We start from the raw sequence: 27472 nt of genomic DNA, 5'->3' as shown, positions 1-27472 counted from the left end.
GCAATTGACTTTTAAGAGGCATTTTCACAAGTTTTACCAATTTGATTACAAACGAAACAAATAGTTTAAACAGTGAAACAGCTTATATTAACAAATTTAAGAGATATTTTTAATCGATTCAATTAGTGGGTGTTTGAAATATGATGAAATAGAGAGTAAAATAATAACAATTCTCGTGTGACGGATGTGACGACGACCTAACTGGACAAGAAATAATTTTTGATATATGTATATACTTTATATCGAAAGTGGTGCATCTTTAAAAAATAAAAGTACTGAAAAATGGGGCGTCGCTGTTGTGTAACTGGCTGCAACTCTACCTCTCGTTTACCGGAACATCATGGTGTCACTTACCACTCGTTTCCCTTGGATGCAAACATACGTGCTATTTGGCTGCGTAATACCCGGCTTAGCTCAGAACGACAAATAACCAAAAGCGTGCTTGTGTGCTCGAGACACTTTCGTCGTATCGATTTCCAACCACAACGTAGTGGAAAGTATCTACTTAAACAACGCGTATTTCCCACAGTATTTCCGTGGGGAAAAGTCGATCCAACACAAGTTGAATCTGATTTAGAAGACCTAAAAAATAATAGCATGAATACATCAAGTCTTACAAGTCAATCAACGGAGGATGCTACGAAAGCAACAGTAGAAGCCAAGGTTGCACAAATAATGGCTGAAACTGCCGAACGTAGTGCAGCAAAAGCTAATGCCAATGCCGTAAAGGATGATGTTGAAAGTGCATCGCCAGTAACTACGCCAGTTGCTGTATCGCCGGCTGCTATTAAATTTGAGCCTGTCACGTCATTCAATCCCGGTGCACGATTAGAAGCACAAGATTTTGATGGTGTATGGCATGCAGCACGTGTGGTTGAAGTTGACAATGATGACAGAGAAGTGCTAATAAAATTCGAACGTTCTGGTAAAGTAAAATCGGCAGTTGTCGGTACAGAAGAGTGGATTCCCATGAATTCAACGCGTTTGCGACAAAAAGTTTCAACAAAACCAGTACCAGTTTTTGAATTGGAAGAAAAGTGTATGGCACGTTGGTCGGGGCCAAGAAAATTCCCTGGCACAATTAAGAAAATACTCGGAAATGATATGTATGAAGTACTCTTTGATGATGGATATGTAAAAAATGTACGTGCAGTACATATTAATAAAATATTACCATTGGATCCAGAGTTACAAGCACCAATATCATCATCTCCGACTATACCAAGCACTCCACAGACACCTTCAACCAATTTGTCAGACACATCAGCACTAAAAACTCCAAATACCGAATCGCCATTACCAGTGACGTCAAGTTCAACTAGTGGAAAGAAACGAGCTTCATCTGGTTCTCGAAAAGATTGGCCTTTACTTGATCTGGCAAAATTGGATTTATGTAAGCCAAACGATATCCTTTATACACAAAAATGTACTAAATTATTGGTTTTATTTTAGCTACATTAAATTTACCGGACATTCCAAAGGATGGAGAATGGACATGCCATTGGGTAAACGATCAACCAATTGGGAAAGAAGGTTATCTTATTGTCGGTGAGCACCGAAAGCCAACAGTAATCGTTGAAGATTGGCGTCTGCCACCAGGTTGGGTGAAACATATGTATCAGCGTTCAAATGTCTTAGGCAAATGGGATGTCATATTAGTTACGCCAGGTGGAAAACGTTTCCGCTCAAAAGCTGATTTGAAAATTTTCCTTGAGGAGCAAGGTCAGGTGTACAACCCCGATATATATGATTTTAGCATTCATCGACGCCGTGCAAAGGATATAAACGCCTATGTGTATACGCCTGACTATACGCCACAGCCACCGCCAAAACCAAAAGCGCTAGAAACGACAATTGCCGCCATGGATGCAGCAAGTGTGAAAGCAGCTACAACAGCACTTGCTGTCAGTACTTCACAATATATTGAAACACCCGTGGCCTCAGCCGAACCGCCTGCAGAATTGATGACACCAACTTTGGCAAGAGACTCTCCTTTGAAAGACGTCACAATGGATATAACAGATAATGCTGACACCGTTTCGGGACGCTCAGTGGATGCTAATTTGCCAGCAGAAGATGGTTATGGTGATATAATTATTTGCCTTATTTTTTACTGCTAAATATAATATATGTTTGTATTTATTTGTAGCTTACATAGGGGGACTAAAGGTGCAAATAATCAATAACCTTTTCCGTTGTCCACAAGAGGGGTGTTTAAAGAACTTCCGCAAGGAGGATCACTTGCAAATCCATGTTAAGCACTATCATCCGGATTTGAATAAGCTTCTCGGTTCGTGTCCAAAGATGCTTGATCTGGCCGAAAAACGTACACATACCAAACCAGACCAACATGAACCTGCTCCGCGCAATCAAATTCCAAATCAGCAATTCTTTGCTAAGCTACATCAACAAGATTTACTACAAACGCGCGCACATAGACGTAGTGCTGGTGCACATGCCACAACCACTGGCGGTATTCCTCAGTCTACGGTGACTACGACAGATTTAAAATGTGAAGTCGAGAACAAGATGGAAACAGACGCTGATGCAGAGACTTCACAAATATCTGTCGGTCTCAATGACACCTTGCTTAATAGCTCGGCACAAGATAGTCATAATAGTACAGCGGTAGAGGCTGCTGTGGGCACTTCCATTGCAATGGATGATAGTTTGTCCGACATTCCAGGCATACCAACTAAACGTGCGCGCATGTCACCGAACAAGCGTACCCTGGGATCACGCAAAAGTAACCGTCAGCGCACCACTAAGCGATACTTGACAGCGGCACAAACCACAGCAGGTACATCGCTGCTACCGGTTGTCACCGGTGATAATAGTTTCGGTGTGTCCGATTTCGAGGAGACTCGCCACTCATTCAACGCCACTCCGGACGCCAAAGTTGTAGAGGTTGGCAAGAAACGCAAATCCTCTGGCGCGCCAGTCACATCAATGAGCAGCCTCGATTCACCGGTAACCGCTGACTCGGGATCGTCATCGTTTCCACCGCTATTGGCGGCTTCTAATGAAATTGATGGCATAGCTGGTGCAACCAGTGCAAATAATCCGCAGTACATAAAGGAAAACGGCGAAATAATAAAGATTGTTAGCATGCGTCAAGAGGAAATAATAAATTGTTTATGCTCATATGGCGAGGAAGACGGTTTGATGATACAGTGCGAACTGTGCTTATGCTGGCAGCATGGCATATGCAATGGCATTGATAAAGAGGTGGATGTGCCTGAGAAATATGTATGCTATATTTGTCGAAATCCACAACGTGGTCGCGAATCAATGCGTTTCAAGCACGATCAGGATTGGTTATATGATGGAAAATTACCAGTGGCCAATTACCACATTGCCAATCCAAATCTGTCAAAACGTTTCGAATTCTTGAAGAAATCACATGTTCTCACTGGAAATCTGGTAGAGTTAAATCGCTTTATGCATTCGTTGCGCGTAAAAATGAACATTGTCAATAATCGTTGTCATCCGAAATTGTATTTGTGGGCTAAAAAGTGGGAGGAAGACATAGCGCAGCAAAGTATCAAATCCGATATAAAATCTGATCAAGATATTAAAATCGAGGATGCCGAAATTGGCAGTAAAGTGTTGGGTGCAAAAGTGTCGCCCATTAAGAAAATTAAATCGGAGCCCACTACACCCACACCAGCACATCCCATTCCCAATATACCACAACCGGAAGCACCTATCGATCCAGTAGAGTGTCAGCACCGATTAATGGAGCATATTAAAATACAACAGAATTTGGTATTGAAACGTTTGGACGATATTGAAAACGAAATAGATGGTTCGTATATAATATCATGCTTCTTAATTGCTTGTGTTAACTTAAACTTTATTTACAGAACTGGAAAGTCAGGATGATTTAATCGATTTAAAAGACGCCGACTATAAGAGTACGAAGGATGTTTTGGCCACTTTCATCAAGGAGTTGGATGTCATGAAGCAACTAGCAAAACTAAATGCTTTGGAGAATACAAAACAAACAATGAAAAATGCCGTAACTGCGAAGTAACTTCGTGTTCGACAAGGCGAATTCGATTCGTAGAATTTAATTCAATTTGCAACTGTTTAAAATTTTTGAAATTATATCGACAATATACATATATGAACTTACATATGTATTTCCTTTTCTTTGTTTAGGTTAGTTAATATTAAATGAAATAATTATAATATATTTTGATTCCATACATTTTGTTGCTTTCATGTGTTTAATATTATATATGTATATGTACGTATAATTGAAGGGTGGAATTTTATCGTTAGCACTCACAATATAGGCATCATAATTTTGATTTACGGTATATTCGACACCGATTTGCTATTAATAAAAAAAAAGTCTGATTAATAATTGTAAAAATCCATTTCATTACGATTTGTTTCAGCAGTTCTAAATAACATGTAATTTTAATGGATTTTATACCCAGCGTATAACGGTTTTGCTTAAGATAGGTTTGTTTTCCATCTCACCAAGATTCTCAACTTGCCGCTGATCACTTTTAAAATGTTTGAAGTATAGAATATTTGAAAAAAAGCGGGTCGAAATGGGTCAAAGCTGCCATCTGTCGTATTTTCCTAAACTATTTTATTATGCTCTTCGGATTTAGTGTTAGTGTTGTTTAGTTAAGTGTTAATTTAGTTAACCCCGTACAGCAGGTTAATATTACGAGTGTAGTTAACAAATATACTCGTCCTCTCAGAGAACTATTGTAGTAGCACTTGGTCTGTCTAAACAAGAAAGTATAGAACAAGTTTCTTCTGCTTCAGCGCCGAATGCTTTACTGAGCTCTGCCTGCTGTATTAAGATAATCGCCTACCTTCCAGATTTCATACCGACATCTTTCATGCATCTAATCGCTGTTACCACACTCTCGTAGTTTTAGAATAGCATGGAAAACCACATTGATTAGATCTTTAGTAAAATTAGTTTAATGCCGACTTGTGTTTATTTACTCCCAAACAAGGTTTATGTAGCCAGTATCACCTACAATTTCCATACTCTTGATTAATTTAAGTACATATTAGTATAAGTATATCTTCCGCCAGTGATGTATACGGAATAGATTGATTTTGATCTGTCCGCTTGATTTTAAAGAACATATACCAAAAGCAGATACTGATTTCCGATCGAGTTTGTGAGAGTATCTATTGTTCGGTTTCGCCCAAACGTTGCTGTTCCTTAATTGTTGCTTCAGAATATATAATTAGTAGAATAAGTAACACCAGCAATAGTGAAGCCAGTAACATTTTACATCTCACCAATAAAATGTGGTATTTTAGTAAATCATTTTCGTATTTTGTGCTAGGACTTTTATTAATTCACCAAATGCAGGTACGATCTTTTGAGTCAAAATGTGAATTGTTTGAAAAGCTTACTATTATGGTGCGCATTCGATGAAAATTATTTTGTATAAGTATTAATTTTTTTAAAATCTATATTTTTAAAGCCCAAAATAATAATCAAACAGAAAATACTTACATTCTGGACAAAATTCAACTGGAAGAAATATTCGTAGCTCAATGAAATATTCGATAGGAATATTTGTCTCGTATCATAATATAAATTCGGCATACGACTAAAAGCCGAAGATAAGCGCGGATCGATTGTACGTCATATTTAGAATTTAAATTTTTGAAACAAAACCATCTATTTGACTTTTTATAATTTTGAACATTTCTACATTCTATAAATCTTAGGTGTCGGCAGAGGAATGCGATCCTTGGACAAGACCCGTGCCGCCCGAGTGCACATCTGTAGTTATCAGATAGATGTTTGTTCGTAATTAGCGGTCTCCATTGTATAGCGCTAGTGGTTGAATCTGAAAGTGATTCCAGTTTGCAGTCAACTCTAAAAATTTCACCAAAATTGCGTCACTAATTCGCATACGGAGGCGACTACAGCTACACTTTGTGGCTTAGGGTACTTATGTATGTATATGTATTCGCCAATTATACTAAATATCTTGTAATTTATGCACATTTCATTAAACAATAAAGTTCATAAAGCTTCTTTGTTTGGTTTTCCATGGACATATTCTTCCGTATCTATGAAAATTGAATGCTCCTAGAAATTGATTACGGATATCGTTTTGAAGTAATTTTACAACTATTTGTATAAGAGGTTCCTCTTACTTTATGTTACGGGGTCCTATCCACTTGTGAGAGTATTCTTCGAAAATTCATTTGTCATTCGTCATATATTTTTGGTGATATTATGGAATTTCTAAAGATGCCTCCGAGCGTAAGATCGAAATTAAAATTTTTTATTTTACTTGAAACGTTGTTTTTATGGTTTGTGAGGAAACTTTCTACGAAACGATTGGACTGATCGGCTCGAAATATTCACTCTACACTCTTAGATATATGTATTTGTCGCGTAATTATCAAAGTAATACGAGTTCAGACAATAATTTTTATGCTACTCAAAAATCGATTTTTTTCGGAAGCTGTCATTATGTTAAAAATCCAAATTTGTACTAATTCTTAGATACTTATTTTTATTTTTTTTTTATTCTGGATTACTGATAATTTGAAGCAGAAAAATTAATTATTTGTGTAAAAAAATTATAGAAGCCATAACAGAATTTCGGGATCTTAATTCCCAAAACATCAAAAGATCCCATCCCTTATAAAAAATTCAAAGATGTAAATATCTATAAAATATACCACACATAACCTCATCTAATCTTACAAGGGTGCAACAACTTTCCGCCAATCAAATATCTATCATTCTGCATTGACCAGTAAGTTGAGCTATAAATGGTCTTCATTAACCGCACCGCTGACTGAAAAGCTACCTAAAACTTTAATTACCACCTTTACAATTCTATCTTTCCGAAAAAATAGCGCTGGGAGGCTAATCCATTTACTTTTTATACTTATATACGCAGTAATTTGAAAAAATTTCGCCAGTCTATGTTAACATTCAAATAAAATAACTTTACTGGTTTGCATAGGGTGAGTATAATGAATAATAATATATAATTGCAAATGTAACATTAATTTTTTCAATTCTTAGAGTTAATAGCTTATTTCTTTCTGCGAATAAACTGATGTCCACACAAAATTTTTTGTAGAGTTTACTCTTTCTCTGAAGATGCACTGAGGTTAGTTGTTTCGCTGATTGTACATCGGCAGCATGAGGTAGATTATTTTCCAAGTTTTTTGCTTCGGTGCATTAAATTCGCTTTAGTTGTTGTTGTTGCAGCGGCAGAATTCTGCCGAGTTGACAGTTCTTAACCAGATAAAAATCCGGCTACGTTCCGGTTATGTAGACCCGATTGTCGTGGGAACTTTAGTAGTTGTAGCTGACTAGTTTAATAATCTATGTCTATAAGTGTAATGCAATCAAATATATGTATTCATATGTATTCGATATATTATACAGTTATATTAAAAATCACACATACATACATACATAAATATATGGTACATATGCTTATAATTAATGCAACTAAATATGAAAATATACATATGTATGTATGTATGTCGGCTCAATGAAAACTAAAAATTATACAACTTTTTTCCTTACAATATCGACAGTTAAATTTAAATACCGAATGTATTTCCGATAAAAAAAGTTTTACCAAAATTAAGCCTCCTCTATTTGACATATGACATAACATAACAGCACATGAAAGATGAAGTAAACAATGGAGTGAAAACTGAGCAGAGGAAATAAAACCAATAAAAATTACTAAAAAAATCTACCTTGTTTACCTTCGTTTTTATTCAGTACTGTCTTGAAATCGCTCCATTCGCCTAACCAATCGAATGGTTGATACAAGTTGGGTAAAAAAGCTTTCTTAAATACATATTCTACGAAAGTAACTGTTGATCTGAGCACTGAAGCTTTAAACTGCATTTTTTCTAGAGATGTTAAGGTAGCTCGATCGAAGACAAATGAAATCTCACTTTTTCCTTTGATTATTTCTTTTCGTTTTATGAAAATCCAATCTTTTGTTGGCAATGAATTTTGAATATTCAACATGAAAAAAATATCATTTGTTCGTAGTAAGTTCAAATTGCCTGTTAGTTCGATTGAATAATAGAAAAGTTCATGACTTTTAATTTTATCAATAACTAAATCAGTCTGGACTCCACTATTTTTAGCAGATATTTTTCTTCTACGTTTCGAAAAGCGCTTAGTTCTCTGCGGCTTTTGTGCAGATAATCCATTATCTATTTTTGGAGTTTTGGAGTTATTAGAAGCTAATTTGCTTTTACTTTGATCCGTCACCTTAGTGTCCATATTGTGTTCTGCAGATAATTTAGCAACTTTGATAGGTTGGAACAAATTTTTGGGCTCTGTAACGTCTATTGGGGCTACCTTAGCTGGTTTATATCTTTTAGGGGATGTTTTACTTTTAATTTTTGAGGCGTGTTTAGTTTTCTTTCGCTTTTCTATAGATTCATTCTCTATTGTAGTTTTAGAGTTATTAGAAGCTAATTTGCTTTTACTTTGAGACGCAATCTTAGTGTCCATACTGTGTTCTGCAGATAATTTAGCAACCTTGATAGGTTGGAACAAATACTTGGGGTCTATATCGGCTTTTGTGGCTAACTTAACAAGTTTATATTTTTTGGAAGATGTTTCACTTTTACTTTTCGAGGCTTCGAGGTCTTTAGTTTTCTTAAGCTTTTCTATAGATTCATTATGATTTGTAGATTTAGAGCTACTAGAAGCAAATATGTTAGCATTTTTCGTAAAAAGTTTGCTTTCAGCTAACTTTAGTGTTGATAATTCATTATTCAAGTTTCTATGTGCAAATGATTCATTAATTTTGGACGAACACACAGCTTCTGTTGTACTTTGTGCAGACATTTCATTTTCTTTTGCGGTTTTAAAACTAGGAGTAGGAAATAGGTTTGCACATTTCGATGGGTGCTCATTTTTCTTTCGCTTTCGTGAAGATAATCGACTATCTTTTTCATGCTCCGATTCATTAGGAGAAAAAATACTTTTATTTTCATTCGATTTATGGGTTTCTGCAATGATTTCACTAGCTAACTTATTAGGACTTTTTGAAACTGTGTCTGAACCCTGCTTTGAATTATTAGGATATAAAATGCTTACATTTTTATTTACTTCCCTGTGAGCTAAAATATTAATTTTTACATCAAGCTCATTCTTAATGCCATTATTTTTGCTTTCTGTACTTCCTACTAAGACAGGGTTCGCTGCAACTTTATTCATATCGGGTGTACCCTTATTAAGTCTGGCCCGTTCTTGACGTTTTCTGCGTAGACGCCTCTTTTTAGATTTGGAAAGGCCCATTTTATGGCATTTCAAATCAATTCTTATAGCAGAGAACTTCTTTTGAATGTATTTAATTTCACGGTCAATATTTTTCCCCTTTGGCAGAGTTGGATAGATGAGGAAAGCTTTTCTATTCAGTTGTCGATTCGTAACATTTCTCTGGATGGCAATGGGGAGATCCGCGTCGCTTGTGCCTCTCTCGTCGTTTATTTCTTCCTCCATATTGTTGTTGTGTATCAAAGCGCAAATAAGGTATGAGTTTCTAGGTTATTAAGCTTTAAATGTACATATCATGGTTTGAGGTTAGGTGTCACAATGTTTTATATAATGCTTGGGAAACAGTTCTGCAAAGAAAGGAATAAATGTTTCTTACAGTTATTATTATACTTCTATTTGGATTAGTTAGTATTTATAGGCGTCAGCGGTTAACAAACGCGTTTTTGACGACAAGATATATTATTTCCATTTAAATAAAAGACACAAGGATTAAAGAGTAGCAATCAATGACGCATCTCTCTCCTTAGGCAACTGATATATTTCATAAAATCGTTATATAAACCTTGTCGTGACCGAAACATCTAAACAATAACCCAACTCTGGCCTTTGAAAGCAGAACAACCCAAAATAGCTCTTAATTTATTTTTTTCGTACTGGAATAAATAGAAGCCATTCGGTGACGACTATACGGTGGTGAACTCATCAAAACGATGTTATAAGTTCTCAAAAAAAAAAAAAATAGTTGTTTCAATATATGTATGTGTGAGAGCTCGTGTTATCGTGGTGAAGAGTACTCAGTTTTCGGTAGTTGGTTTTCCTGATTTCTTAAAGACAATTGGCAAACAAATGGGTGTGCGAACAACTTTTGGATATTTGGCTAACTTGGAAACACCAGCCACACTCACACAGTTCACTGCTGCTTACTTTCAGGCTCATACGTAAAAATCCATGATTCATCACCTGTCACGTTGTCATAGACATGTTTCAAAGCATCCTTATCTTACTTTTACTTTACGTTAAAATTGTGAGTTACCAGATTTCAACACTGGGGTTGCCAAATCGCGAAATATGCAACGCAAGCTACGTATAATTTTAGTTTCTTCGAATGGTACTATTTAAGTTACACCGCCTCGAACCTTGGCACTTGCAATTGTTATTTACAGTTATCTTCATGTTTACAGTAACTAATGCATAAGAGCCCCAAAATTTTTACACTTTCAAACACTTGGAAAATGGTGCATTAAGGCAGACATTATGTGGCTGATAAAAGTTGTGGTGTCAGTGGTGTTCAGCGGCCACAAAATTTTCCACCAACACAAGTATCAACGACAACGGTGCAGTATAGTTGCATACAAACATACAAGCGAGTGCTATCGCTATAGTTATAACGCAATGTAGAGCACACATCCCCACACACTGAACATTGGGGAGCGTGGTTGACACATAGCTATGAGCAAAATGCGCTGACATAACATACATATGTACATAGAAATATACACATGGTTTGCACAGGTGAGAGCGCGTGCATGACATAATGAATGACACTTTGTGACATTTTCGCTGAACCGTTATGGCAAACTTGTAACAATACCAGCAACGAAAATGAAAACAAAATTCAACTCACAAGTAGTTGGCTAACTAAGCAGTTGACTGAGTGGAAAGTCGCCGAAACGACGTGCAAATGCGACTGCAACTCGTATATTCCTGAGCATAATTGCAGATAAAAAGTATATGGTATGCATATACCCAGGCGAAAGCAAGGTGAGCGTTGGCGGGACGTGTTACCGGCACTCATTCCTCTTCAGAACACAGCCGAAAGCAAGGAAAATTGTGCCGCAACCAGTTGGTGTTGCCATCAACGTCAACGGCATTTGCATACGCCACGTGGTACAATGTTTGCGACCGAGCTGGTTGCAATTATCGCCGTGTTGTATGCCACAAACAATGACGTGTAGCAAGCGAGTGCATGCGTGTGTTTGCGCTCAAATATGTGCATAAAAATGCATTCGAAAGAGAAAATTTACGGAAGGCACCTAGAAGGATGTCGCTTCTGTCATTGCTGCGCTGGCGTTTCGTTGCCGTCGTCGTCGTCGTCGTCGTCGTTTTCGTTGCGTGCTCTTCCATCAAACGATTTACATGCAACGGCCGTATTTTACACTTTCACCAACTGAGGCATAAATTGTGGTATTTCACGTGTACGGCATGCAAGGCACGGCGTTGGCGCCTTGCCTCTGATAGTGAAGTGTGCAGTTAACATTTATGAATGTGTGTGCGTATTTTCATACCGCTGGTATACATGACACAATAAATTCATGACAAATGGTATTTAGCATTGCATACCTGCAGGCGTGTACAGAGTTGATATGGTAAACCTTTGGAATTTTTACTCGTTATTTAGCCGTGCATAATAATAAAGGTTGTCATTATCAAATTTTATATACATATGAATGTGTATATAATTTTTTAAAATTGTACACAAGAACTTTATTTTGATCTTTCAGTTGGTATGAAAGATATTTGCGATATCGGCGGTTCCCTCAAATGAAGAGCACTTTCAGATCTTAAATTATATCGAAAACTAAGAGACTACATATGCGGACAGAGAGACATGGCTAAATCGACTCAGCTCGTCATGCTGATCATTTTCAGTATATATGATACTAAACTTTATGAGGTATCCGGCGTTTCCTTCTGGATGTTACAAATTTGTGGCAAACTTAATATACCTTGTTAAGGGTAGAAAAAAGTTGTTATGATGTTTTTATACTGCATATATACATATGTATATGTATATGCTGTATGCATATGTATCTGTACTATGTATATGCGAGAGCGATCTGTTAAGTATTTAGTCTCACTGCAAGGTAGTTAAGTTCAACTCCTGTTTATTGCAAGGGAAATCGTGCAGTAAAATCAAAGAGCACTTGGGTGCCGTATACGGCGACTCTTCGCATAATTTTTTATTAGTCAATTTTATAAAATCTTCTACTTGTTGGCTTCTTAAATATATCGGTTTAATTAAGTTTGAAGAAAATACGAGTCCTCAATTATTGCTCGTTTATTTTCCAAAAGCTACTTTCACTGGATGTTTATATTTATTATTAAATCCCATTAAAATGGCTCACAACACGTAGTGAGCGCCATGCCAGGACAGCGCACACCGTTGCACATTCCCCTGGTCCAGCGCCTGATCAATGGTGGGGGGTTGTTTGCTGTATTGCTGTATTTAGACCGTCGATGTGCGCGGAAACTAAGTAGCTATTCATTGGTTGAGGAAGAGTGGATACTAAGAACAATTTAAAGTATTCGGCACTTAAAATTTACAAATTTGTTGTTGGTAAAGTTTTGGTACAGGAAAGTGGCAGATTTAGGAACAGTGAAAGCTCAATACTTCGATACTTGATGAAGCATTTGTTAATGCTGAGGTATTTGACATATTTTCAATATTTAATAAAAGCAAGTTGATAATGGAAATAGTATAACAAAAGTCGTACAATATTTTATAAGCGTTTTATGAGCGTTAGGCAAACTTGAGTGAGTACTATTTTCTCTATGTTCAATGAAAAGGTTCTACACAAGGTTGATATGATTTCTAAGTGCCGTTTCGGCCAGTTTATTAGGTTATAATCTGAATTTTCTTGATTTTATTCTGTAGCGTTTATAATTCCATAATGGAAAGATACATGCAAGAACAACGATTAAAAATTTTTAAATTTTACTATCAAAATAGTCGTTCTTCAAATACAACTTTTCGTGCACTTTCTCCACTTTATGGTCGTAATAATCGTCCACCTGTGCTCGCTATTAGTCGAGTTGTTGAAAATTTCGAGCGAACATTTTCCACAGACCAGGTCACATATAATGTTCAAGTGCCAAGAAGACGAAAAACCACTCGAAGTAATGAAAATATTGCTGTTGTTCAGGCAAGCGTTGTTGAAGACCGCAAATTGTATATTCCAAGACGATCTCAAGAATTGGGACTGCCGGATTTTGAGAAAGGATTTGGGCTCGTATAAAATTGTTCTCAATCAAGAACTGAAGCCACTGAACCACCGTAAACGTAGTGAATTTGCTGATTTTGCCTTGGACCAACTTGAAAACTAAGACGATTGTTCACTTTCATCTGAGTGGTGCGATAAATAAACAAAACTGTCACCTAAATCGACAGTTTGATATAGTTTTTAGTCTGGTGGAGTCATCGGTCCGTATTTCTTTCGAAATGAAGCTGGTGACACCGTTACTGTCAATGGAATATGGTATAGTTCGTTGATAACCAAATTTTTATGCACTCAATTGGATTAAGTTGATCGTGCCAACATCTCGTTCCAACAAGACGGGGCCACGTGCCACACAGCACGTGCAACAACCGAATATTTAAAGAAATTGTGATTATCAAACTAGTTCTTGTGGGGTTATTTGAAGTCACCGGCCTTTAGCAATAAACCAAGCTTTTGAAGTCAATACTGAATGTGCTATTCATGACATGCGACATGATTTGTGGAAAAAGTACTCGAAAATTGGGTTTATCGAATTCGTTACTGCAAAAGAAGTCGTGGAAGCCATTGGAATGATATTATATGCAGAACTTAATTGTATCGATTGTACTTCACATTAAATAAAAGATATAATAAAATTTCCTTAAAAATTAGTATGTTTTTTTTTAATCATACCACTCCTATTGGAAAACCGTGCACTTTCGTTTAATTTGGTTTGGGGTATTAAAATATAGAACCTACACTGGAAGATAACAAGTGCGTTTAAATAGAATATTATACCAGTTCGAGATAGCAGAGAATGAGAAAAATTGTTCTCTGTGTTGGAAGGATTAAATGTGGAATAATTCCAATTTACTTGATATCTAGAGCACAGTACCGACTCCTCAATCAGTTACTCGGCCTTTAGACTCAAAAGATTATGAAAATCAACTTCAGAACTAGCTAATTATTTAGTATATATATATACCTTCAGAAAATTTAGGCATTCCAAGGAATTGGCATTTTAATAGGACGACAAAAATTTTCAAAATTTTTATTTTTTATGCGAAATGTGCCTAAATTTACACTCTGTTCGTTCCCGCAGGCGTTACAAATTACCGCAAAGACAGCCATATTAAAATACCCTCCCGTAACTAAATCAATGCTGTATGGTATTCACTAAGGGCAGTTTCTTCTTTAGCTTGGGGCTACTTTTTTAAACTACGCCTTTTAAAATGAAAAGGAGTCGAATGTCTATCCTACGCTTGGTAATTTTCATTAGGCACACCTCGCTCAACGCAGCCCCAAAATTCTACTCAACGCCTCTTTATTAGACTCAGATATAAAGTAGGACAAAGAAAATAAGCTTATGCCTACGAAAGTTCACACACATAAATTTGTATTAGTTGAATGTGCATAATGGTCTTATTAAATAGACTGAAATATCCGCTCATAATATGGTGAGTGTTACTCACTGACACGCAACCTTCGGCCAGCCATAATTTACGTGCGTTTCTACCTCACCACTCAGCATATTATTATACTTTGTACATGTCTACTAGTAGCATTGAACTTTTCGACGAAAGGAAGTTGCTACTAAGGAAAATTGACTAATTTCGCGCTACAATGCCTCGCTATAATTTGCCGCCAAAAACAGTCGAGAGAGTGACACATTTTAAATTCTATTTCCTCTCTTGCCACTCAAGCACTTTATATGAGAAAGCATTTGAAAACTTTGAACGCAAAAAAAAATTTTAAATCTCTTCAACAAAATGAAAAAGCGCAAATATTTCGGTGAGTAGTCAGTAGCCGAAAACGCGTAGTACCCAAAGACTTCAAAAGTCATAAATCATGCAGTCAGACACAGCAGTCACAATCTGTTGGGACTGCAACAGAGTGCGGGAGCGGCAAACAGAAAAGTTGGTCAAAATTATGTCAACAGCAATGTGTTGGAGAGCGTTTGCTTCAGCGAATTCTATATTTGCTGATTTAATCAAATTACAAATTTTTGACGCAAGAAAGGAAATATGAACAATGTCAAGGTTTGGGATTTTTCAACAATTGTTTTGGGAAGTCATGGGATGGAACAAGTTAAATTATATACTTGTACATAATGATTTTTATACTCTGAACAGGGCATATGTATGTATTTAGTGTTCCACGAAGTTTGTAACACTCTGTAATATATATTATATATGTATATATACATATATGTATGTATATATAAATGATCAGCGTGACAGAATTTAGTCGATTCAGCCTTGTCCGTCTGTTTGTACTCGTATATACCTGAACTAGTTCCTCAGTTTTTGAGATATCGATCTGCAATTTTGCTTACATCCTTTTCTCCCCAAGAAGTTGCTCATTTGTCGAAACAGCTGATATCGGCTGATATATGATAGAAAATAGGATTGAAAAAAAGATTTCATATGGTCACACTGTTCCAAAATCAAGAACTGTTAACCTTTCAACTGTGGTAGCAGATGGACATATATCCATACATATGTACATATGTATGAGAGTGTCTACTTGCACACTATACAGCGTGTCTAGTTGCAAGGTTATATTATAAAACCAGCTGGGGACAAAGTCAATGGCACTGCGTGGCGTTACATTGGCTCAGCTGCCTTTGCGGTTGAGATTCATCACAATGGCAATTGCATTGCGTTCACAAGTGGCCATCGAATTGATAGAATTTCCAGGGGCTAAGTATATGCAATGCGATGCAATGCATATGAAATGAAGGAGTATTTGTGTATAACAAAGAACAAAACGAAAGAAAAGCATTTACATACACAACAACTTGGTCTTGGTTTTATGAAAAAGTGTTTTGAAAAGCCGAGATTAGTTTGTATTCAATGTTACATACAGATACGATTTATAATCGCATTTTAAGTACATTAAAAATTGTATATATGCATATAGTTGTTGGTTCGATTTGCCCAGAGATTCAAGATTTTTAGAAACTCTAATATTTTTGGCGAATTTTTGCTTAAATTTTGTTGGAATTTCCTTTCAATTCCGTTCGATTTCGCCAGTCTTCATTTGTGCGCCTGTGTGTTTGCGTTGTACGTGCTCTTTACAATACCTTGATTCCGCTTTCTCAACTTTTGTAACGCGATTACTGCAAACAACTTGAAAGCGTAGTCGTAACAGCCGATGTGGCATTTCCATGCGTGTTGCATTTAATTCACGTGCGTGCCGAATGCATATTTCGCTTCTCAATTTACGTGTGCCAACAAATGTGTGTTCATTTACTTAGTACATACAGTCATAAGGTAAATACATAGTATTTGGTTGCATTGAATGTGCATATTTTGGCTACTGTTTATTGAGGAAGGAAAATAGAAAGCTGAAAAAGTTTCAAGTTTTTAGTATCTAGGCAAATCAATACAAATACATCTATGTGTGTGTGGTGTTCCATGTTGTATACGTATCTTTGGTATGTAAATACACATACAAAAGGCAAATAACTAAATCAATTTCAAGAATTTTGTAGAATTACCGCCATTTATTTAGTTTCGTCTATAATAAAACAATGCAATGTTCACACTTGGGTATTTCGGTTAATAAAATATTATTTCGTTGAATAATCCTATCTCATATTTGTAGAAGGAACAATATAATATACATATAAAATCATAAAAGACAATATGAATAAGAAATTCATTAAACGCACTTTTATAGTTGAGAATATTTAAATATGGAGACCACTGACGATACGCTAACCGAATTAGGTTAATCCTTGCAACAATTCGGGTTTTTCAATAAAATTTGTTTTAAATAAAAATATTGAGAGTTTTTTTTGCAGGGGTTTAATGGGTTATATTCATGCTTCTGAGTAAGCAGTCACAGTCGTAGGACTATACCCAATTTCTACTCACGGCTAAAAGAGAGGAAGCTTCAGCGGAGCCACTCCGACATCTTGGGTTAAAGGGTTCGCTAAAATCTATTTGTCTGTCCACTGTCTGTTCACCAGAGGTTCGGCTGCGAGCGTGCGTTGGTCTTGAAACAAGCGGCTTGCTTTATAAATCTATGTAAAACTTTATGCTACTCGCCTAGTGGGGTTGTGTGCTGGGTTTGGGACCCGCCACGTAGAAACCACTGTCAATAAAAATAAACCACAGTCTTGGATAACGCTCGAAAATTGTACGAAAAGATGCGGCAAATAACGGTTTCAAGGTTTCAAGACCGGACCACACTCTTGAAGTGGTGATCTGGTGGCCGATGTTCATAGCATACAGAAGTTATGGAGAGAACACTTATTTAACCTACAAAACTGAACATGAACGGCAGTGAAAGCGTAACATCTGGAGATGGTGAAGCTTATTCCCAAATCAATGACGATGAAACAGATGTTCCATTGCCCGACTATGATGAGGTTCAAATAGCAATTACCCGCTTGAAGAACAACAAAGCAGCAGGGATCGATGGATTACCGACCCAGCCAAATACGGCGGCGAAGAACTGACAAGGTGCATGTATCAGCTTTCTTCGCACGATATGGTCGGATGAAAGCATGCCTGCCGATCGGGAGTGTGCTCTATCCAATCCACAAAAGAGGAGATCCCACAATCTGCACTAATTACCGTGGGATAAGCTCCTTAATATCACATATACGGACTTATCGAGCGTGGTTTGTGAAAGATTGGCCGTTACAAACTGATTGCATCTTGTCGGCGTGGCTTCAGACATAGAAAATTTACCAACGATCAAAATTTTCACCATGCGCCAAATCTTGGAAAAAAGGAAACTGCCGTTATGCTGCTATGTTGGAAATTGGTATCCCCGCTAAGCTAATACGGCTTCGTTTGATATGAAGCGAGGTTTCAGGCAAGGAGACATCCCTAATCGTGTAACTTCAGCAATCAATTGCTGGAGAAAATAATACGAGCTGCACTTTTTTTTTAAATTTATGGGAATGCACTCTGTTCCTCAATCAAATTAATTGGCATTTTCCTCATAAAAAATAAAAGTAGCACGTGTCGTAGGCAAAGCCTTTCATCCGAACTTTGTGGTACATGTGTGTGTACATGTAGTATATATACCTTTATTTGCTAGAATAATTCATTTATTTAAGAATTATATACAAACTTGCCCTAATTAATTAGAAAGATATTCCCCAACACCGCTACAATTAATCAACAGGCTCAAATATATTAGCCAAGAATAGTTAGTTGTAGCTTTGATCGCGCAAGTCAAAAGCTTGTGCAAATTAATTTAAGACGCAATGCCTCGCCGCATTGCCACATTGTACAAGCGCACGGGGTAAGCGAGGCAATAACATTTCATATGCTTTGGAGTCACGTTTGGCGTTTATGCCACTGGGTCATTTGCTATTGCGATATACTATACATATATTGCAGCTATGTGCGTAGATAAGAAGCTGTGTAGATAATACATAGCTTTCAGCTAGCAGCATTCAGTTATTCCACGTGGCGGTAGTCAAGGATCACGCTGAGAGCACTTAATCAGGCCACTTGGTGTTGGTGATGAGGCAAACGCGCGTAAATGTTGATAACTAAAAACGTCAAAAGATGGATGATGATGTGGCCGCAAGGCAAGTATTGCACATTTCTCCATATTCATTAATTATATTTCACCAAAATTTCTTTAAGTATTGATGAAAGCATTTTTATATATCAAGAACAATTAATTTTTGATCCGCGTCACTATTTGGTTATACGATAAGGAGTTTTACTTAGTTATTGGAAATGCCGCTAGTTTTAAAGACTCTTAAAAGAATGAATAATAGATTGACTTAAGGGGTCAGTAGGGTAATCTTTTTGCAAATTTTTTTGCATTTTCTGTTCCCTTATACCCTTCGAATTAATGTAGAAACCCAATTTACCATTGGAAGGTTTCGAAAAAGGCCCAAAAATAATAATACCGCTCGACGTTCGGAGCGCTCGGAGTGCATAACTCAAACTTTAAACTTTAACTTTTCTCAAAACATACTTTTTTTAACTGGCGGACATGATTCCGGTCGAACTACTCAACCGATTTGCTTAATTTTTTTTAAATGTTCACAAAACGCCTGGCTATCGTCCCTATATTTTTTTTAATTTATTGACAAAGTTATGACAAAATTTATGTAAAAAAACATGGAGAAAAATTAAAAAAAAACGTTAATTACTTTTTTATTTATCAACATCAATGATACTAGTAGAGAAAAATTAAAAAAAAATATTTATCAACATTTTTTCATGATTCTAGTAGGACGATAACCATTCACGTACTTTTTAAGAATAAATTGGGTTTTTGTGTTTTAGATGATCCAAACATGAGAAATCGTGTCCGCCAGTGAAAAAACGCATCTCATTCACCCAGCCTTTTCTCCGACAGATGTCATCAAAAAATTCCGAAAAAATTTATTTATTAATATATTAACTTTTAAACATTCCACGATATACCTCATGATATGTGAAAAAAGTTCTGTTGTAGAATAAAAATTTCTATGAAAAAAAATTTTTTTCAAAAAACAGGCCAGATTACACTACTGACCCCTTAAACCATACAGCTTTGTGAGACAATTGAGACTGAGGATTATTTTAATTTGGGACGATTCAATGTGAAATACATAGATAAAAAAATTATCAACTAAGAGATTTCATTCCTGCATTAAAATCAACTAATATCCTACCTTTGGAGAGGCTTCATAAACAAACCGTTGAATTATTATTTAATCCAAAATTCATAATTACGGAAAATTTTAACAATAGTAAGTTGTTCGCAAAATGTTATGTCTTTAGAAATAATACACTAAAATTTTAAATGGATTTCACAAATAGTTTTGGAGTTACAGACTTTTAAATTTGGCCGCTCAGTTCAATCAGCTTCATCAGCTTATCTTTAAACTTCATTATTCACATTATTCGAATAATTTTAAGAGCCCTACTTTAAATACTTTTTGTTTCAAAATACATTTGGAGTAAGGTGAGCTGGGTTTCAATAGTCGAGGACATGCGTTTTCAGCGGCGTCGGAGATCGCATCTAATATGAAAAAAAAAATACTGTGTATTCTTAAAAAGTGTATAGTATACATATATATATTCCTCTAAAATTCTAAAAGAATTGCTACATTTGTTTTGTTTTTAAATTCCCTACAATCACGTTTTTTGACACTGTAACACTAGGTGTGCGCCTTAAGCCGCGTATTTTTAGAACCGCCCTCGCAAATTAAATGCAATGCTACAAATGAAATTGCCAACTGGTATGATAGTGTGAAAAGTTGTTAATGACAGGAATAACCTGCACACATTGCCATCTGCTGCGACCAGATCTGTTGTCTGTCTGCCAGCTACATCTTACAGCTCCTATTGGTCTGTCATTCATGTATTGTCTGTGCACTTTTCACATTTTGCACATTTTGCCTGTCGTTGCAGGCTGTTTAAACTCTCTGCGTCTGAGTGCCGTCGTTTTTCAGCTTGTCAAACGAAATTTGCTCGCACAAGCGCATAGCCCACAATTGCACTTTTCAACGCTTTTATAAAGCTAAGCACCAAGCACACTGCAGATAGATGAATATTATTTTATATATACATATATGTACATTTGTATATATATACATATACATATATTTAAGCATAGTGCATGCAAATGTGCATATGCACAAATGTTCTTGTCTTTACTGCCGGCGCTACTCGGACACTTTACAAGCTCTTTATGTTAAATCGACTCAAATTCAACACTCCAGTTTCATCGTGCAACACACCAGCCACAATTGTATGTGTGCATGCAAAAGTGTATTGTATAAATATAAATAGGTGCATTCGTTGCCATTTACTCAGCTGCATGCCAAGGCTTGATGATTTATTCGTGTGCTTGTGTATTTGTGTGTTTGTTGATTGGACAAGTCGGAAATTTCATGCACTTGTGTCTTTTTCTGCCGCTGTTGCATGTGTATTTAAGCATAATTATTTCAGTCTGTTGATTATTGCAGTAGTGTATTTATTTATACAGTTTTCAACATTCGAGTCAAATTTAGCTTCATTTTTGAATGCATTCTGCATCTGCTGTTTCCTTTGCTTTTCATATTTAAATTGCTTTTATTTACAACAAGTGGCGCATCTAACAGAATCGTTTGTCTTTCTGTCTGTACTGCACCATTTACTTTCTGTATTTATTATTATTCAGAAACATTAAAAAGCATACTTAATTATATACATATATCTATTATGTAAGTATTAACGAGTTAAAGCCGAACTTTTTGAGAAGTGTGTTAAATTATTAAATTTTCATCAGTGCGTTTTGAACCCACAACCTAGAGAGTTAGAGCCTAAACACTAAATACCGCACACTTTTATTTTAGCCAACGTCAGTGAGTTTAATAAAACCGAAAAAGTCAGTTTATGTTAAATAATTCCAATATTTTTTGGTGCATTCATTATAACCTAAAACGCTAATTGAGTTTTTTGGAAGAAAAACTATTGACGTCTCGTATATTTTTTATACTACAGATGTATGACAATATTGAAATTTAGTATCCCTTATATTCAGTTGAAATTTTCAAAAAATCGATTTTTTTTATTTATTTTTTCTTAATGCACACATATTTAAGATTACACAAAAAAAAATTTCATATCGTTCCGGTGAATATTTTCGAAGTTACACGCAAATTTGCAAAGGCGTTTCAGAGTGCTCGGAAGTGCAAGGCCAAACTTTAAACGCGTTTTTCTTAAAATGGCGTTTTCAAAATCGGTGACCAACATTACTCGAAAACATCTCAACCGATTAGTCTCAAATTTTAATACGAGCTTCTTAAATATATTTTTTAGTAATTAAATTTTATTTTATAAACAAGTTAAAGCCGAAAGTTTGGTCAAAAATCGATTTTTCTTTTAGAAATCGCCATTTTGTCAAAAAAAATTATTTTCTTTATTCCTTCGATTAATTACTATATTTAACTTTGCTTAAACGAAATCTGTTTGGTCTCTTAATTTCAGAGTATCCGGTACAGAGATATAGCGGTTACCGAAAAACGTCTTTTTTGCGAAGAGCTCCCGGAGATCAGCTGTAGTTCCTTTCCAAATAAATATTTTTACCAATACTAAGTCTTAATATACAGTCAAAAGATACTATAATATGAGTAAAAATTTTACAAAAATTCTGGAAAACTCGTTTTTTCGGCCTTCTAACTGTATATAAGTATAACCCCTCAACAATGGTTAAATCTCAAATACGCTATTTTAGGTAAAATACAAGTAAGTCCTAGATTAAAAGATTATCTATTCGATTTGATAAATACATATACACATTTTCAAGCAAGAACACAGACACTTTTTCTAAATAAGCATTTAGCTAAATAAGAATTTTTTAATAGTTCAACAAAATATGTTTCTATATATTTGCAGTCCACTGTAGACGTTTTATATTTCGGAGCATTTGCTAAATGATAGCACAGCTTCCGGTGTAGCAAGTGCCATGCTGTCAAATTTCAATAGAGAACAGCAACAGCTGAGAGTTTCGCTGGCGTTAACGCACGGAGCTCGCTACATGTCGTTGAAACATGTTTCAAAAGCTTTAGCAACAATCAGGAGTTTTACACCACCAACGTGTGTATGTTGCCATTCATTATTATGATATGGATTTAGCTAAAACGAGTATGTGTCTGTGTCTAGTCCGTTACTTCTGCGCTGTTTTTCATATCCCAAACTGAAAATAAAATATTTAAAAATATGTTTGCTGTAACATTACTTCCAGCGTTGCGGTCAAGGTTCAAAACAAATTGTAGCGTCAGATGCTGAATGTAGATGTGCTGATATAGAGCGTGATCTAGGTGTGAACTCGGTTAGCGCAGAAATATTAAAAATTGCAACAGTTCAAGTTGCTTGTTAGTTCTTCCTTATTTGAACTAGTTGTAATGTATAAATAAAATTAAAAAAAAAAAAATATGCTGAAGATGTGTATATAGTACTATATACCATATATATTACATATATAGTAGTATGTAGCTGATGTGTGATACCTAATTTTTTAATTAGGAGAATAACTAAGAGAATAACAGACTAAAAAATTTAATTTCTTTTGATTGCAGTAAAATTGTTGACACTTATAGTGGAGCCATTAACAAGTGATTTGGTTACAGTTAGATATATAGTATAATCACGAATTCAAAATTATAATTCAAAGACATGAGAACGTTCTGTGTTTTTGTTATGCAGATAATGTTATGCCATTTATGATTTGAACAAAATGTCCGACAAATTGCCAACGCGGCTCAGTTTGTATATTTCCACCCGTTTACGGTAACTTTCGATAACCCAGAGCAGCATTTCGGTGTAGTGAGCTCAATGTTTAGGCACGAAACATGAGGCGGCGCACAGCGTCAGTTTAAATTGAGGGTAACGGCATGACCTTTCTTTCAAAATGAGGTCGATCATGCCGCCATTTCATAATCCGCACAAACGATCAATTTTTGGGGATACAATTGCGTTCCCTGAACCATACAAGGACTCACCCCAATACCGAATTTTTTTTTGTTGACGAACCATTAAGGCAGAAATTGATTTCATCTGAGAAGATATTTCGATGATTAAAAATCCGTAGCCACCGGAGACCGTCAATTTTCGTTATGATATTGCACAATTTGCATGCATTGAACCGAAATGAAACATGACATAATGAAATGACAAAACTTACTGAATATATATATATTTTTTCAGAATACTTCAGAGTACAGTTTTTATATTTAGATTAATATACTTTCTTTAAATTTGGTGGCAACTCCAAGTTTTCAATTTACTATAAACATTAAATGACTTATTTATAATAAAAAGGCAGCCCTATAGAATATTTCGTCCCCTCAATATAACAATAGCGTATAATTTTTTTTGGGTTTTGAGAAAATCGAGTTTAAAGTTTTTGTCAAATCAGATGTCTATTAAAACCTCAATATCGCGGTAAATAAAAATTCTTCATAGTGGATTTTTCGATGAGTACATTATACCGTTTCTTGTCTTTAAATTTACCAAGTTTTTTTATTCTACGCATCCTTTAAGACCATAATTATGTTATTCAAAGCGCAAGTCCTCCATATAGGCCATTTTATTTTTTAAGGAATTCGTATAATGTATCTGATACACTATTTTATTTTGTATGGTATACGCTGTTTTATTCAATAATTTTACGGTATTTTTATTAAAATATTTGATCTCAAAAATATCAATTTGTAACATTATAAAACAGTATCTTTATTGTATTTGCCAGTAAACGAAAAGTTGAACACCTCTTTTTGAGTTATCTCTATTTCCGACAATCCCACAACGAAATCAAACTCATCAGTCTTTGGAGCAATTTCCACAACGACTGGTGGTTTCGTGTCACAGCCTGTTGATATTTACCTTACTTACTTCACTTACATTATATAAAAGACGATACTCACTCAGATGTTTAAAATCCATATTTTTAATGAACAAACTTTCACTGCGAAATGAATTTGCAAGCTGAAATTTCAAATGACTACAATATTTCCTTGGCATTCATGTAGTCAAAACAACGTAAAAATCGCATAGGCTACTACTCTTGTAAATTTCTGATAAAACTTTCGAATTTGCATTGAAAATAAAACAGCTTATGTGGAGTATAGAAATGGTTGGAATAAAACTATTTCTCAAACAATAGTGTATATTATTATAAGCTATTTTATGAGTTAAAGTTTTGATAAATTGTATTTATTTCTACAGGCTAAAATGGAGTATAATGCGCATACACTATTATTCTTTTAACAACTTTGCAGTAGCAATTTCAAGCAAAATAGCGCATATGAGCTTATACACTTATTGAAGGAAATTTTTGAACATGAAATTATACACCATTTTTTCCAATGACATTTTGACCCACTTTGTGGAAGTAGAATTTGACGAAATTTTGACCAGACATAGAATCAATGATGGAGATTCTAAATATGCAATAAAAAAATAATGGCGTATGAGCACATACGCTATTGTTATATTGAGGGGACGATTTGTAATAAAACAATATTAAATATCTCTTCTTATAATAAATCTTATAAGACCGAAGCAAATAACGGTATTACCTATCAGGGTTGTAATTCCGAAGTCATTTTCGATAATTTCAACATTAATCTGCATAAAACCAAAATTTTCGGTTATACTGCGTATATGTATGTCTTCAAACTTCTCTTTAATAAAATTTAAATTTCACTTGGGCAGTATAAAATCATTGACTCCACGACTTCGGTCGGTGAACAATGGCCGCACTCGTAAAACTTAACGACTGCTACAGCAATAATTTCTACTGCTAAGTCAAAAATGTGGCAAGAGGACAAGTAGAAAAACCAAAACCAAAAGCAAAACAAAGAACAACAACAACAATAACCAATTCGCAAACAACCATGAAAATGGTAAGTTGTCATCAGTTTAGACAGCGAAGTCCATTACCGAAGAATTGGCCATATTGCTGTCACTGATTGCTGCATCTTTGGCTGATGGTGTTGTTGAGCTGCTTACATGCTTGACCCATTTCCTTATACACACACTCACACACAGTGCTGTCACCGCAATCACACATACACGAAGCGAAAATTTCAAACCCGCCTCCCGGTGGCAGCGACAATTTTACGAGCGCGAAGATGTTTTCACGCGTGTAATGGAATTTGTGGTGTGAACAGAGCTTGAGGTCATGATGACTTTGATAAGAAGACATCATAGCAGTCATTATGGCGAAGGGAAAATTACTTCTTTTTTACAATTTTGGTTTTATGACTGCACTGCTGTTCATTCAAATGCAACATATTCAATGCTGACGCTGTGCGGAAGATAAAAGAGCACTGGTGTCCTACACTCGTACATACGTACATGTTGGGATTATTCGAAACTTTTGCGAACGACACAATAGTTGAGCTTACTTTGTTAAACTGCAGATGGGTCATAAACAGATTTAATTAAAGGAAAAGGTATAATAAAAAGCAAAGTAGAAATAATTAATGAAAAATGTTAAGATGCTATATTAAAAAAAGTATAAGAATAGACTGTATTAACTAGTTTAATTGATTTCATCGCTTATTTGAAACACCTGATCTGTCAAAATGACATTTGACATGTGCAATACAAAACAATTTCATCTGGTGAGTTTGTTTCCTTGCGAATACCATTCGATAAGAATTATAGGTAAACGATAATGTGAAAACTTAATACTGGTTAGTCGAAAAAGTCTTTTCGTATTTTGTAGACGTCGTTGCAGTCTCCAGTGCAACCAATCACATTGCATTGTACCATATACTGTTGGAAAGGTGAGATTTTAAGCTTCATTTAATCAAAAAAATTAAATTCGGGGAAATTGAAAAAAAGTTACAGCTGTTCAAAAACGAGTGAAAATAATGAAGAAATTCGCTAAATTTTGAAATTTTTGTATAAAAAAGGGAAGAATGCCACGCAAGCCACCAATGAAATTTGTGAAGTTTACGGAGACAATGCTGTATCCGTTCGTGTAGCACAACAATGGTTCGCTCGCTTCTGTTCTGGAAATTGCGAAATTTCGATTTACACTGAGGACAGTTTTTCACTGATGGAATAATGACTTTAGCGGAAAAATAGCAAAAAGTGGTCGATCAAAATGGCACATATTTGTTTATTAATTTATAGCTGGCCCCGCAGCCGTTGTCCAGCGTGAAATTATGTGTTTTGAAATGAAAAGAAAAGAAATTATCATTTCATTTTTTTTCTATGTAACGCAGCTTGATTTACAACATTTTTTGGCTTCTCTCCCTGTGTACAGAAAAGATGGTTTTCCAACTCGTGCGCACGCCACGTATATCCGGCCGTGTGAAAAACATGGCATTTCCAAATGTATGCCACACACTATGCGACTATACTTGTGTCCTGTTGATTGTCATCTCAAATGCAATTTTCACTTGAACTGAAATGGCAAATCGTTAGAACTCAAAGGAATTCGTAGAAGCGAGCATTCTGCCTCCTTGTATTCTATAGCTGCGTTACAATCAGTCGGGTTCCATTACACAGTTTCGGCGTATGAAGATTGCGACACATAATAACGACAGATCCTACTTTGAGACGGAAATGATGCGGTGGCATACCAAGTCTCTCCAAAGAATTTAGAAATTCCACTCGATAATTCACGGCGACGTCTTCATTGTCAAGACAATCGATCGATTTGTATGAGCGCAAGTCTCCCAGAATTTGACTTTGAATCTTTCAGTTTAAGTCAACAACATCGGTATTTTTGGCAGCTAACATTGCGC

At 35.6% G+C, this 27472-nt stretch overlaps 2 protein-coding genes and 1 long non-coding RNA gene across 4 annotated transcripts in view; 2 read left to right on the top strand and 1 right to left on the bottom strand.

Annotated features, from left to right (window-relative positions):
- On the top strand, positions 1-4137 carry LOC126754780 (uncharacterized). Its single transcript, XM_050466936.1, has 4 exons — positions 1-1393; positions 1453-2085; positions 2150-3808; positions 3867-4137. Exons 1-4 carry the CDS (start codon positions 283-285, stop codon positions 4034-4036), a joined length of 3573 nt encoding a protein of 1190 aa, XP_050322893.1. The 5' UTR covers positions 1-282; the 3' UTR covers positions 4037-4137.
- A 1128-nt stretch (positions 4138-5265) lies between these two features.
- Positions 5266-6031, top strand: LOC126758042 (uncharacterized). Its single transcript, XR_007666817.1, has 2 exons — positions 5266-5353; positions 5719-6031. It is a non-coding gene; the product is annotated as an uncharacterized LOC126758042 (long non-coding RNA).
- Positions 6032-6933: 902 nt separating this feature from the next.
- Positions 6934-27472, bottom strand: part of LOC126755441 (uncharacterized) — a 28371-nt gene continuing 7832 nt past the window's right edge. Inside the window, exons 2-3 of one of the 2 annotated variants that reach the window (XM_050468055.1) lie at positions 7732-9624; positions 6934-7351 (exon numbers count right to left, since the gene is read on the bottom strand). In XM_050468055.1, coding sequence (XP_050324012.1) covers positions 7338-7351; positions 7732-9502 — 1785 coding nt within the window. In that variant the 5' untranslated portion in view covers positions 9503-9624 and the 3' untranslated portion in view covers positions 6934-7337. The remainder of the gene's footprint in view (positions 7352-7731; positions 9625-27472) is intronic. The other variant, XM_050468143.1, reaches the window with a different exon arrangement.

Source organism: Bactrocera neohumeralis, chromosome 2 (assembly GCF_024586455.1).
Source record: "Bactrocera neohumeralis isolate Rockhampton chromosome 2, APGP_CSIRO_Bneo_wtdbg2-racon-allhic-juicebox.fasta_v2, whole genome shotgun sequence".
Classification (NCBI taxonomy): domain Eukaryota; kingdom Metazoa; phylum Arthropoda; class Insecta; order Diptera; family Tephritidae; genus Bactrocera; species Bactrocera neohumeralis.
This window is presented reverse-complemented; position numbering and strand designations above follow the sequence as displayed.

Excerpts from the sequence above, each read along its gene's own strand:
- LOC126754780 (XM_050466936.1), top strand. The coding sequence starts at position 283 with ATGGGGCGTCGCTGTTGTGTAACTGGCTGCAACTCTACCTCTCGTTTA. Across the intron at positions 2,086-2,149 it reads GCCAGCAGAAGATGGTTATG|CTTACATAGGGGGACTAAAG; the intron begins GTGATATAATTA and ends ATTTATTTGTAG. Across the intron at positions 3,809-3,866 it reads TATTGAAAACGAAATAGATG|AACTGGAAAGTCAGGATGAT; the intron begins GTTCGTATATAA and ends CTTTATTTACAG.